This window comes from Lissotriton vulgaris, chromosome 8 (assembly GCF_964263255.1).
Source record: "Lissotriton vulgaris chromosome 8, aLisVul1.2, whole genome shotgun sequence".
Taxonomy (NCBI): domain Eukaryota; kingdom Metazoa; phylum Chordata; class Amphibia; order Caudata; family Salamandridae; genus Lissotriton; species Lissotriton vulgaris.
This window is the reverse complement of record NC_141696.1, coordinates 831,667,533-831,680,435: the sequence shown is the minus strand read 5'-3', so window position 1 is coordinate 831,680,435 and position 12,903 is coordinate 831,667,533. Positions and strand designations below refer to the sequence as shown.

The 12,903-nt window shown below is 39.7% G+C and overlaps 1 protein-coding gene across 1 annotated transcript in view; it reads right to left on the bottom strand.

Annotated features, from left to right (window-relative positions):
* Window positions 1-1,190: 1,190 nt before the first annotated feature.
* LOC147698068 (interleukin-18 receptor 1-like) overlaps window positions 1,191-12,903 on the bottom strand; it is a 417,310-nt gene continuing 405,597 nt past the window's right edge. Inside the window, 2 exon segments of the mRNA XM_086933394.1 lie at window positions 1,191-2,170; window positions 2,173-2,502. Of these exon segments, the coding sequence (XP_086789520.1) occupies window positions 2,130-2,170; window positions 2,173-2,502 (371 nt within the window). The 3' untranslated portion in view covers window positions 1,191-2,129.

Here is a 12,903-nt window from a genome sequence, read left to right as displayed (position 1 = left end):
GTGTGAGACGCACAGTACCCCAACATTCCTGGTGTGTGTGCGCGCATCGTATCACTATTGCAATGGTGACGTACGCGAGCTCATGAAACGCACCTTATCCCAACATTCATGGCGTGTGTGAGAGTCTCGTGTTAGTATTGCAATGGTGCTAAACGCGAGCGTGCAAGACGCACCGTACAAGTACACTTCAGCTGTTGCGGTACGTTGTTCTCACCGTATGCGCCGTCATTGGTTTCTGTGCACCAGGTCGTAGGCGAACAGGCATGGGATGACACGGACGATTGGGTTCATGTCGTTTATGTCGTGTACCAGGAATGCGGTTCGCGTTGGACTCTGCTTTTACGGACGTTTTCGGATCCCGTAGAAAAAGGGTCGTACTGAGTGTCGCAGAGACGAATCGTACTTGCTGGGCCAGAAACTGCTGCTTGATTGCGTAAGGACGGAGCGTAATGCGTGTTCCGGATACAATTTGCACGTATTTTTTTGTCGTATGGTGTTTAGTACAATTCGTACGGAGATCTGCTTTGGATACGAATCGTACTTCATCGTACGTACGGGAGCGTTTACGGGTACGATTTGTATAGGAAATATACTCTGTACGGCTATCTGTAAGGGATTTTACAGAATCGGAATCAGCCCCTATATGTGCATAAAATAATATTACAAATGCATGAAATAATTTAAAGGTATATCGAAAATATTGCTGCCTAACCTTTTAAAGGAGGTACAGAGTATTGGCCCCATTACTAACATGGAATAAAATATTCTATAGAATAATTGTGAGGAGAGTTTTCGATGCTCACATGCTTCATGTATGCCTATTAAGAGACTGAAAACTTGCATCATCTTCTATCGTCCTGTGAGCAAAACATGTTTACCAAACTTACATGTGAGCAACTTTTCATGTTAATAAATTTGCATATAAGCAAATCTACCCATGAATAAATCTGCTCATGGATAAAAGGTAAATTAACAAACAACAACAGGTATAGATATTTCTAGATGTAGTTGATATCATAATAAACATGATAAACTTGAATCAAAGGCCAAACAATGCGGCAACACATTTTCAAGTACAAATATGGAAAATAAACTGTAACCAAATACAATTGTGACAAGAGCACTTTATTAATGAAGGGAGAAGGATGTGTAATGTTTTGGATTGGTAGAATACCAAGAACCCCCCCCCCCAAAATCAGCAGTTGCAAGACAGAGGTAAATTGTCAGAATACATTAAGGAATTACATTTAACTATAAGTAGAATACATTATAAGGCACTATTTGACCTATATTTCTATTTGCATTTTAGAGTGTTTGGACACTAAAGTTGATAGTTAATGCATTTGAATAATAGTTCACTGCCCTAAAGCACAGGTTATCCCACCATACCCCCCCCCCCCGCGAACAGAACACAGCAGCCACTGCTGTAATTCAATGATACCATTCATTTAAAATGTCAGAGAAATAAATCTACATTTGTTTAAAAATAAACATAAACCTTTTAATGTTAAACAATCTTTCAATGCAAACAAAGTAAAGGGGTAAAGTAAATGGGTAATAAAATGGTAATAACTTTGCGTTATCATTTTATGTTTCCTTTGCAGGCGAGCGGGGCAGGGGAGGAGTTGTTTGCCCACTCCTAAGATAAGTGTATCATTTTAAAAACATTTTTCTTTCTATTTTGCAACCCCGCAGCCCCCATTGCCAACCCTCCACCTCCTCCGCACCCATCCCGCCACCCGCGAGTCATGACGGCCGCCACTGCAATCCTTTTTATCGGGAACTTTGTGCTTACATGATTTCTCCAGTTAGAGAAAAGTGGTGTTAATGAAACAGCAAATGAGGTAATACCTCTTCATTGCATGGTAGACCTATCTATTCATTTTGACTCCAGCAAAGATCTTGTGCTAATTCTTCACATTCTGATGTAGAAAACACACAGAAACACAGCGACCACATGCAATTTCCCTTTTAAATCTACATTTCTGGTATTGAAACAATAATATATGGTAGTAAGTGCAAGTCTGCCCTTGTAGGAGTGCAAATGAGTTTGCTCTTTCTAAATGTTTGTTTCAGTCTGTGAACTGTGATTCATCACTTTACCAGTTGGAATTTTGACCACAGTAATTTTATGCATGTGTTGATTTATTTACCGTGGAAAGTAATGTACTTGATTGAAAGTTGAAATGTGCGGTTTTCTAGGCTTTGCTGGCAACAAGTATCTTATTTTCTTCCAGAAAATTGAATTTACAGGTGCTGACTTTCCTCCCTTCCACTTAACTCGGCTACTGGATTTCAAAAGAAGTAATGATTCAGGTAGGGATTTCAAATCCTTTTCCAGATTATATTCGATCAAAATCACTTTTATCTTTCTTTCCACCAGTGTCTTGTAAAGTCCCCTTTCAAGTTCATACATGGCATTGTCAGATAAATACTTCTTGCTCAGTATTATTATGAGTCTTCTGCTTTTATCGATGCAAGAATTGATTTCATCCACAATAGCTGAAAAACAAACACTTCTGTTAACATCAGGGTAAAGTAAAAACACAGCAGCAAGAAACAATTTGATGATTATTGGGATTTTTGAAGTGCAAACCCACATAGTTTACCTTTCATACACATCGTGTCATTGGCTTTGCTGGTTTAATGTTCAAGGGTCAGATGTAGGTAAATCTGAAATACCGATTTCTTAATAGCAAATTTTACCGATTCGCTATTAAGAAATCGGTATTTCCTTTGTAGGTAAAGATTCGGTAAAAAAAAACTGAATCCCTAATATTCCTTATTACCGAATCAGTAATTGAGATTCGGTAATAAGGAATACCTACCCATTCATTTCTATGGGCTTGGAGGCCCATAGGAATGAATTTGAAGACATTCAGTATTAGCGATTCGGTATTACAGAATCGGTAATACCGGGAGGTATTTCAAGGGTGCCAGGGTGTCCAAAGGACACCCTGTTGCACCCTTGAAATGTGCATGTGTGCACATGTGGCGCACATTCATGCCCTAAGGGCATGGATGTGTGCCACATGGCACTTTTAAAAATGCAAAAAAGCGCTTTTTTAAAGGGAATCGGTATTTACCACCAACTATAAGTTGGTGGTAATTACCGAATTCTTAAGGCTCAAAAGCACTCTTTAATGTGCTTCCTACATTGCATTTAAGGGATCAGTATTACCGATTCCTTAAATGCAAGAGTAATAAGGAATCAGTATTAAGGAATCTGTATTTACCGATTCCTTATTTACTGATTCCTCACCTACATCAGGAATGGCTAAATACCGGTCCGTAACTTTTAAATTTACAGAATGTTGGTGTTACGGACCGGTATTTAGACACCTACATCTGGCCCCAAATGTTTTATTTAGTATCAGAAAATTCATACAAACAGAAGAATCAGGTTAAGTGACCAATGTTGCTATCACAGTTTAAAAATGATATTAAAATATAAGGCTCACAAGTTTGCAATATTACTGCAAAGATATCTACTTCTGTATTGTACATGCTTCGTTTTTTTAAATTTATATTTTTCTATACTTTTTCCACACAGTGGACAGCTCATAACATAACTTATTAGAATCTGGGACATTTGTATTCTGGCCTGGTTATTAGTCAAGCATTTGAAGTAGCTACTTAGCAATTAATAACCATTTCAAAGCGGATTGCGTCATTTACGGGGATGAAAGCTGTTGAGAAGGACAAGTATAATACCACAGTGCTAGAGGGGTTCAGCACCAGTGCTGAATAATTGCTCTATTATTTTAGAGAATAATGGGATTTGAGATACTGGTTAGTAGTTGGAATGAGAGGAAGGATTGACAGTCGTTTTTTTCCGATGTAGCAGTAATATGACATGTGCCAGATATGAACAAACATCTGAATGAGGAGAAACAGAACTCTAAATGGGAGTGTAAGTGACATGAGGGCCTGAAAATCAGATGATCTGATCAGCGGCACAAGAGACCTTATATTGATGCCAAGGTAACATAGCATTTCCCCCTAATATTCCCTCCATCCACCCATTAAATAAACTAACATATTTAAAACAAAAATGTATATACATATTATTTTGTAAATACACACATTTGAATACTCCTTTTTCTATTTTATAGGTGTATCCAGTCTCATTATATTCCAAGTCAAATATGTGTAACTTAACTTTTCATGATAAAAAATACACTTATTCTCTATTCGTTCTGATTTGACCAGTAATGTAAGTTACCATCATTATCCAAATTACAAGTTGCTAAGTTTTACCTGGGGATTCCAGCTACTGAAGCATCCATAGTCTTTGGGTGATACTCCTGAGGAAGAATGAGGGACTCATTGTGGAAATATTAAATTCTGCGTGCTATTCCCTAAAACATTTAGGGAGCGGATGTCATCTCGTAAACGGGCCCCACGACCTCCAGTCAGCAGCCCCACCCACTGGATTTGGATGCGACCGAACACTGTTCGGTCAGATTCTTACATTTCCCTATGGGAGCATGTCTCATGGCCGTAAACAGGCCTTACGACATGCTCCCATAGGGAACTGGGAGGTGGTGTTAATCCCTGTATCCCATGGCAGCCCCCTCAAGGTGCCTGCCACAAGGTGCAGGGATTAGCAGGAGACAACGTAGGTGCCCCCTCAGCCCTAACCGGAGGCAGCAGATACAAAGGGGCCGTTAGGAGGCCTCAAACACGCATTCCAACAGGGTTTCCATGTCAGAAAGGCGGGCATGGAAACCCTGCTGGAAACAGTGCATCGTAATTCCAAGGGCGGACAGCCCGCCCTTTGGGATTAGGGTCTAGCCTTCAACTGGCAGAAAGGGCTCCTTGAGCCTGTAGGAAGCCAGCCAGAATGACCGGCCGGTTTCAATTCCAACCAGCTGATTCATCATCAGCCAGTCGGAATTGCAACCAACGATGGAGGTCGGAGGCTTTCCGACTTCCATCATAATAAGCCCCTTAAAATGTTAAGTGTTTCTGTACTCTGGAGTTAGCAATGCTCCCAATATAGGTCAAATCCACCTGACTCCCTGTGTGCCAGTTAGGGTTTATTATGAAATGAGGGATTATTGGAGTCATCAGTAATGTTGGGCTAATACCCAACCACCCTGCCTGCATTTTCCCCAAAATATTTTCAGGTACTTATGTAGCAGAAGTCTCCAGGAGAAAGTGTATCGGTCTGCAGTGTTTTGGTAAAGCGCATATTACTTACTCAAGTGCGGTAACTTAAGTATCAGGTAATTAGCTCACAAGTCGAAATCCTGATGTTTAAATAGAAAACACATAGATGAGATTGCAATTAAAATTCCAATACTGACACACTTATTAAATGTGGAGAAAGTTTCACCCTTTTTTTTGTCAAAAATATGTTTATTCATTTTAACAAGAGAAATGCGACATTCCCGCACAACATCCCTCACAGGGGAGAGCCTTCCAAGGCAGAGCTAAAGAAACAGAGACTGTGCCATATGAAGAGGCCTAGCATACTGGCGACCCCCAGCACACAAAGCCGCCCATTAAAGGTTACAGCTTCTAATAGTAATGGGGCTTACAATGCAGTCCGTCCCGTAAAGAAAACAGGCCATAGTACCACATGCCCTCCAGTCTCTTGCCGTCAGTTGCAATATTCTGTGCCTCCCATTCAGAAGACAACATCTACCGTGATCAGAGGTTTGAAACAAAGAGCTCCCCTACTGAGTGCAACCCGCAAGAATGGGCAAAGAAAGAAAAACAAAACCCTCCCCAACCCCCGCCCCCGTGGTGGTGGCACAGTGTAGGCATTGAGAACAACCTCCCACAACCATATGGCTTCAGAGTTGAAAAAGAAGAAGGGCCCTAACGCTGGAGGGGCAAACCGCTGATGGGAGGCCCTGCGAGAGGAAGGATACCAGGGGTCCCTACCAAAACTCAGAGTTCTTAAAATCATCCCTAAAAATCTCAGACATGCGCTCCAGGCTCAACAGTTTCCATAAACGGGAGTGCCAAATGGAGATTGCCGACACCTCTCTCTTTTTCCACGCAGCCGCCAGGGTAATCCTGGCCGCTCCAATACTGAACCACATTATCTTTTTATCCGCTTTAGTCTGATGTTCTAGGGACGAGTCTCGTAGGCCCAAAAGGATACTATCCATGGATGTGTGGATGGGATAGCCCAGCATCTCCTTAATGTGAGCCAAAATCTCTTCACAAAAGGGGCGAATAATGGGGCAATCCCACCAGATATGCTGAAAGTCCCCTAGGAACCCACAGCCCCTCCAACATCTATCCGAGGCGCCGGGGAAAATCTGGCAAAGCTTGGACGGGTGTAAGTACCAGTCCATCCGCGACCGGCCGGGACCAGGGGCCATGTACCCTGCTCCTGCTCCAGTCTATTCCTCAGCACAATTGCTTTCTTTTTATGTTAATCAGCCCATTGCCCCTTCTTCGCTTCAGCGTATTGCTGCACTTGGCATTTCTGTCCCTTCCCCCCTTTCGTTTGTTCCTACTCTCCTCACTCCCCTTCCATATGCTCCTCTCCCCTCTCCCGCCACTCTCCCTCTCTCTTTACCTACTACGGCCACTGCCTACCTTCTTAACCCTCGGTCGGCAGGCAGGCACCAGCTGGAGCTCTTCAACCTACTGGATACCGATGCTCCTGATTTTCTGTTTCTCACAGAGACTTGGTTCTCAGCCGATTCCCTGCCTGACGTACTGTCCACTCTCCCCGACTCTTACTACGCCCTTCGGGCGTACCGCCTTGATGGTAAAGTCTATATCAAAGTTCCTGCCGAGCAATCTGTTAACCAATCGTAATATTTTCAGAGTTCATGCAATTAATTTAAACAAAACAAGTCCATATGTTGTCCGATAGCCAGTCAGACACCAGCGTCTTGAAGTACGTTGATCCGTATTTTTATTCCAGATTTCAAAAATATTCTCTGTAGCCAAAGTTCAAAACATTCTCTGCAGCCAACACGTGTTTCCTTGGGCATCTATCTTATGCCAAAACAACTTCCTCAGGGCTGCAAGCCAAAACAATAAAAATATGGTATAGTATACCAGCAGCAATAAACTCTTACAGTTTATTGGAAAAGTTAATATTAATAAATAAGTCACTGCCTAAGTGAAGGCAAAGACATAGTTCCCAAATTTAAGAGACAAAATATAGGAGGTCTAATACGTTCTATGTGACTCCCGGTGTCAGGGTGTAACCAACAACAAAACATTCAGGTATTTCGCCATACATAAATAACATAAATGTGCACTACCTAGATTTCAATAGGTTTTTCGTCTGTATTTTGGTCCTTCCAAGGAATATTTACCAAGGATCAATAACTGTATCTGGAATGATATAAGGAGGCTCTTAGCTCTGTCCCCACAAGTCACAGCCCGCCTATGTTAATAAAAAGAATGGGTATACTACTTACTTATATTAATATAAAGTCATCTCTCTATGTCAAAGTTAAAGGGAGCGAAGTTCCTCTCAAGTCTGAAAAGATCAAAATTATATATGTATTTGAGTATTTAATAAAAATACAAAATCGTCCTTATGTAACAAAGTTATAAGGGCTAAAGAGTTACCTATTCATTCTTCGATGTAAAAAGCGTCTGTCTAGTTAATAGACACTTTGCTTTGTGTTCATACAAAGTCAATATTTAACTTACATACGTTAACTAACGCGAACCCCAGCGTAAGTGCAACCTGTGTCAGCATACAAACATACTGCTCACTTCACTGAACATAAACACGAACCCTCATTATAATATTGCTAAGGTAAAGCCCTGTTACCTCTCCGGTGCTCAACTTCCGCGTATCTCTAGTTTTCGGCATCTTATGTAATTAAGTATTTGCAGAGTCTATTAAAGAAAAAACCACGAGATCGGTATCTTGCGTGTTTGTATATCAATTATGGCCTCTATTAAGGTAACTCTGATTATCGCTTACCTATATCTATCTCGAAGTCACATATATCTTCTGCTCAGTCCTTCCGTGTTCGGTTTACTGGCGTTTACCTTAGCCGCCATCTTACTTAAGTACAGTGCGTCTGAGTTAGATTCAACTAAGGCGGCTACGGTTAGAATCACTCAGAGTTAGGTACAATAATATTAGAAGCTGGTCAGATACTTTAAGCTCACAATTTAGACAGAAAATCTAAAGATCCCGTATCGAATCATATTTAATTTCCGATCAAAAGTTTTATTTAATTCTGATTTGTCTCAATATAACACTAGCGTATCAAATGTAGTAATAACAGGTAAATAAGAAAAATAGATCTGTATTTTCTTTGCGCGAATCTTAAAGGTAAATACGGCATATTTTAACGCCGCCATTTTGAAGTGGTCAGTATATACAAAAAAAAGAAGGTTTCAAATGAACACTGTTTTACCGAACTTCGGAATTATTACGTCCTACGGTAAAATAGTATCTTGCCACGTAGGATAATGGCTTTACCTATCCAAAGTAACAATTATCTACTTCTAACTAAATGTGCTTTCTAAACAACCACCGCGTTCTGGAACCGCCATATTGGAACGGGTAATCCTACCAATAATAATACGTTTTTTTGCATGAACAGGCGTATATTTACGCCAACAAGTCAAAACGGGTAGAGGATACACAGGATTCACAGATACTCTACCTATTTTTGTATTTGTGAGAACACTAATCTCATTATAAGAATATGAAAAAAGGGGGTTCAACTCAGCTACACTGCTGTGGGAGCGACTAGCAGCGACAGTACATCGAGCGCCCTACATCATTCCACTGTTAGTAACCAAATCATTTATATATTTTTAGCAACAGCAGAAAGGGTCATGGCATTAACATTCGAAGTACCCATGTGTCATCCAAATAACCATTTAACAAGTGTTCTGCAACCTTCTGTTATAAAGATAAGCCTAATCAAATTCAACTAAGTGCACAAACCCACAATAAGATCTAAGATATTACTGTTCTCCCAAATATTATTGCAGTTCTGTATCCATGTTGAGTCCATCTTCTACAGCGCGAAGGACCATAATCCATCTTGCCTCTCTACGTCTTAATTTCAGTAGCCTGTCTCCTCCTCGTCTATCCAAAACCACTTGTTCAATACCATGATAGACAAATTTATGATTCTCTGAATCATTCTTGTTTTGAATAAAGTGTGAAGCAATAGGGTACCTGGTGTCTCCATTCTTAAGTGCCCGATAATGTTCCACCATCCGGTCTTTGAGTCTCCTTACTGTACTTCCTACATAGATTTTTCCACAAAGGCAGGCAATAACATAAATCACAAAGGTAGTTTCACAGTTAATGAAAGAATCAATAAAGAATGTGCCTGTATTGTTATATTCAAACTTTTGTACCTTTCTCATTGCCCACCAACATGAGCTACAATTACCACAATGATAAAAGCCTTTTGGGCGAACACGTAGCCAGTCACTTTGACTTGATTGTAAAATAGGTTTTGGGTAGCTTGGACTAACAATATTAGCAATAGACATTCCTTTTCCATAAGTAATGCTTGGTCTGTCCGTTAAAAAAGGTTTCAAATCTTTATCAGAACAAAGCATATGCCAGTATTTCCTCATGATACTGAAGAGTTTGTGGCTCCCTCTACCAAAATTGGTAATCATTCTAACCTTCTGATTTGTCTTGGATACATCATTCTTAACCTTGGGCCTCAATGTAACATCTTGCTGTAATTTCTGTACTCTGTTAACAGCCTTATTAACAACAACATTCGCATATCCTCTATTTTTGAATCTCATGGTCATATCTTTAATATTTGCATGAAAGTCTACATCTTTAGAACAATTCCTCCTTGCTCTAATCATTTCCCCATAGGGGATGGAATTGATTTGGCTTTTAGGGTGGCAGCTGTCTGCTCGTAATAATGTATTGCAGCTAGTTTCCTTGCGAAACATGCGGCTGCATAGCTTATTATCTTCAACAAATAGTTGAATATCAAGAAAAGTCAGTTTTTCTTTGTCATAATGGGTAGTGAATGACATATTCAGATCATTAGTATTGAGGTATTTAAAAAAAGACTCCAACTCATCTGTAGTACCTCTCCAAAATAACAAACAGTCATCAATGAATCTACCCCAGTAGTATATATGATCTATCCATTGACTACCTTTGGGGCCCCAAATCCACTCCGCCTCCAGTCTCCCCATAAAGAGGTTCGCGAAGGACGGAGCAAATTTGGACCCCATCGCAGTCCCAATCTTTTGTTTATACCAGGTAGATTCAAAAAGAAAGTAATTGTTTTCCAATACCATCCTTGTCATCTCCAGTAACATAGATGTATGATCCAAATATTCCGCAGGTCTATTATTTAAGAAACTCTCAATGGCTAGAATTCCTTTCTCATGATCTATATTGGAATATAAGGATACTACATCTAAGGTAGCAAGAATCATATCGCTATCCCAAACAACATCATTCATTATATTGAGAACATGTTTATTGTCCTCAATATGAGAGGGTAAGTTTTGTACAAAAGGTCTGAGATATGAGTCCACGAATTGAGACAACTTTTCTGTGGGCCCTCCTATCCCCGAAATTATCGGTCTAACCGGTGGTTTTTGTCTGTTCTTATGTACTTTCGGTAAACAGTACATGCATGGAGCCCTAGGTGATTGTACTTTGAGATATAGAAACTCATCATGATCTAAGAGACAACTATCATACCAATCCTTAAGTTTCATGTTAATTTTGTACTTAGCCATCTCAAGAGGATTAACAGTTACTTTCTCATAATATTTACTGTCCCCCAACTGAGATAGTACTTCATCATTATAGTCTTTCCGACAATGTTGCCACCCTTATCAGCACTGCGTATCATAAGGTCTGGGTGATCAGTCAATTTACGTAGTGCCTCCCTTTCATCCATTTTTAAATTGTCTAGAAGAGTTTTCTTGTGATGTTGTTCTCTTTTAATCAAATTATCTATCTCCAAAGTAACAGATTTGTAAAAAGCATCTACAACATTGCCAGTAGACAACTGTGGTGTCCATTTAGATCTCTCTTTAAATCCACTTTCGGATGCTAATCCTGGATTAATCTCAAGGTCTCTCAAAAGAGAGTTCATGGTTATTGGATCTTCTTCTGATTCAGTAAGGGATAACAAAAGTTTTGTGTCATGAAGTTCTTGAATGGTAATCTCACTCAATACTGGTTTATTAGTAGTTTTCACCATAGCATTATCTTTTTGGGAAAAAAACTTTTTTAACTTCAACAAACAAACAAATTTATACAAATCAATTTTAGTAACATACCAATCAATGTTCTTGGTAGGACAATATCCAAGGCCCTTCTTAAGTACATTAGTCATACTCTCAGACAATTCAATAGAAGAAAGATTAATCACTTCTATCTCATTAGTTCCTGGGTTCATTTCCTCCACGACCTCAGTCTCTCTCTCATCCCTGGGACCATTTCTCCTGCGTCTGCCACGGCTCCCTCTCCTTGTCTTCCTGTTTGGGTGTTGCCATATCTCCCTCCTGTATCTCGATTTCCTTTCCTGATCCTTTGAACTTCTACTAAAAAATTGTTGTTTGGATTAGTACTCTCTCCACTAGGGACATTGGAAGCCTCTGTATTATCTCCATCAGTAGATAAACTACTTGTTGAAGTATTGGCGGCTGAGCTTAAGGGTGTCGTAGTTCTCTTATTGCGTTGCCCTTTTGGAAATAGATAATCAAATTTGCGGGCAAAGGTGAATACCCTACATGCTGTGCAATCTTGTTCGTCCCTTTTAAGTTTGCGCGCCTTTCTCCTCTTTATATCTGCCTGTAAATTTGTCAAGATCTCATCTAACATATTATAATTTTTCATAGTCGCTTCAGGTAAATTTAATTGTTTTATTTCATCCTCACATGTTTGTATCTCTATCAGTAGTTTCTCAATCTTACGCTCAGCATTATCAATGAGTATTCTTATCAAGTTACATGAACTAGTAGTTAACTCATGCTCCCATTTGTCCAACAAATGTGGTTCCAAATCTTCATAGGTCGGTATAATTGTAGATCTTAAGCCTCTCGGGATACGATTCAAAGTTAAATATTGTTTCAGTGTTACCGCATCCCACCACTTATTTAGTTCTGCTTTTTTAAGCTTCTCTAATTTAACAAATTTGGCTCTAGGACCCTCCTGTTTTGTTGGTGTTGTAGAGGCAACTGCTACATTTATAGAGGAGCCTGTACTTAAATTTTTGAACAAATCCAAGGCTTCTTGCTCACAATTCATAATTCTGCAAAGCCACGTGCGGCAGCCCAACCCAAATACTAAAACAAACAAGGTAGGTAACAGGGAAGAGGGCGCACAGCAAAGAGTTTGGCTAGGAGTAAGTAATGCACATATCATAGGTTATTGCTTCTAGGCAAGAAAAGGAAGGTTACCTAACTTCCCAAATATTCCCTGAACTAAGTCCAGGGTGTAAAAATTATATCAAAGTTCCTGCCGAGCAATCTGTTAACCAATCGTAATATTTTCAGAGTTCATGCAATTAATTTAAACAAAACAAGTCCATATGTTGTCTAATAGCCAGTCAGACACCAGAGTCTTGAAGTACGTTGATCCGTATTTTTATTCCAGATTTCAAAAATATTCTCTGTAGCCAAAGTTCAAAACATTCTCTGCAGCCAACACGTGTTTCGTTGGGCATCTATCTTATGCCAAAACAACTTCCTCAGGCTGCAAGCCAAAACAATAAAAATATGGTATAGTATACCAGCAGCAATAAACTCTTACAGTTTATTAGAAAAGTTAATATTAATAAATAAGTCACCACCTAAGTGAAAGAAAAGACATAGTTCCCAAATTTAAGTGACAAAATATAGGAGGTCTAATACGTTCTATGTGACTCCCGGTGTCAGGGTGTAACCAACAACAAAACATTCAGGTATTTCGCCATACATAAATAACATAAATGTGCATTACCT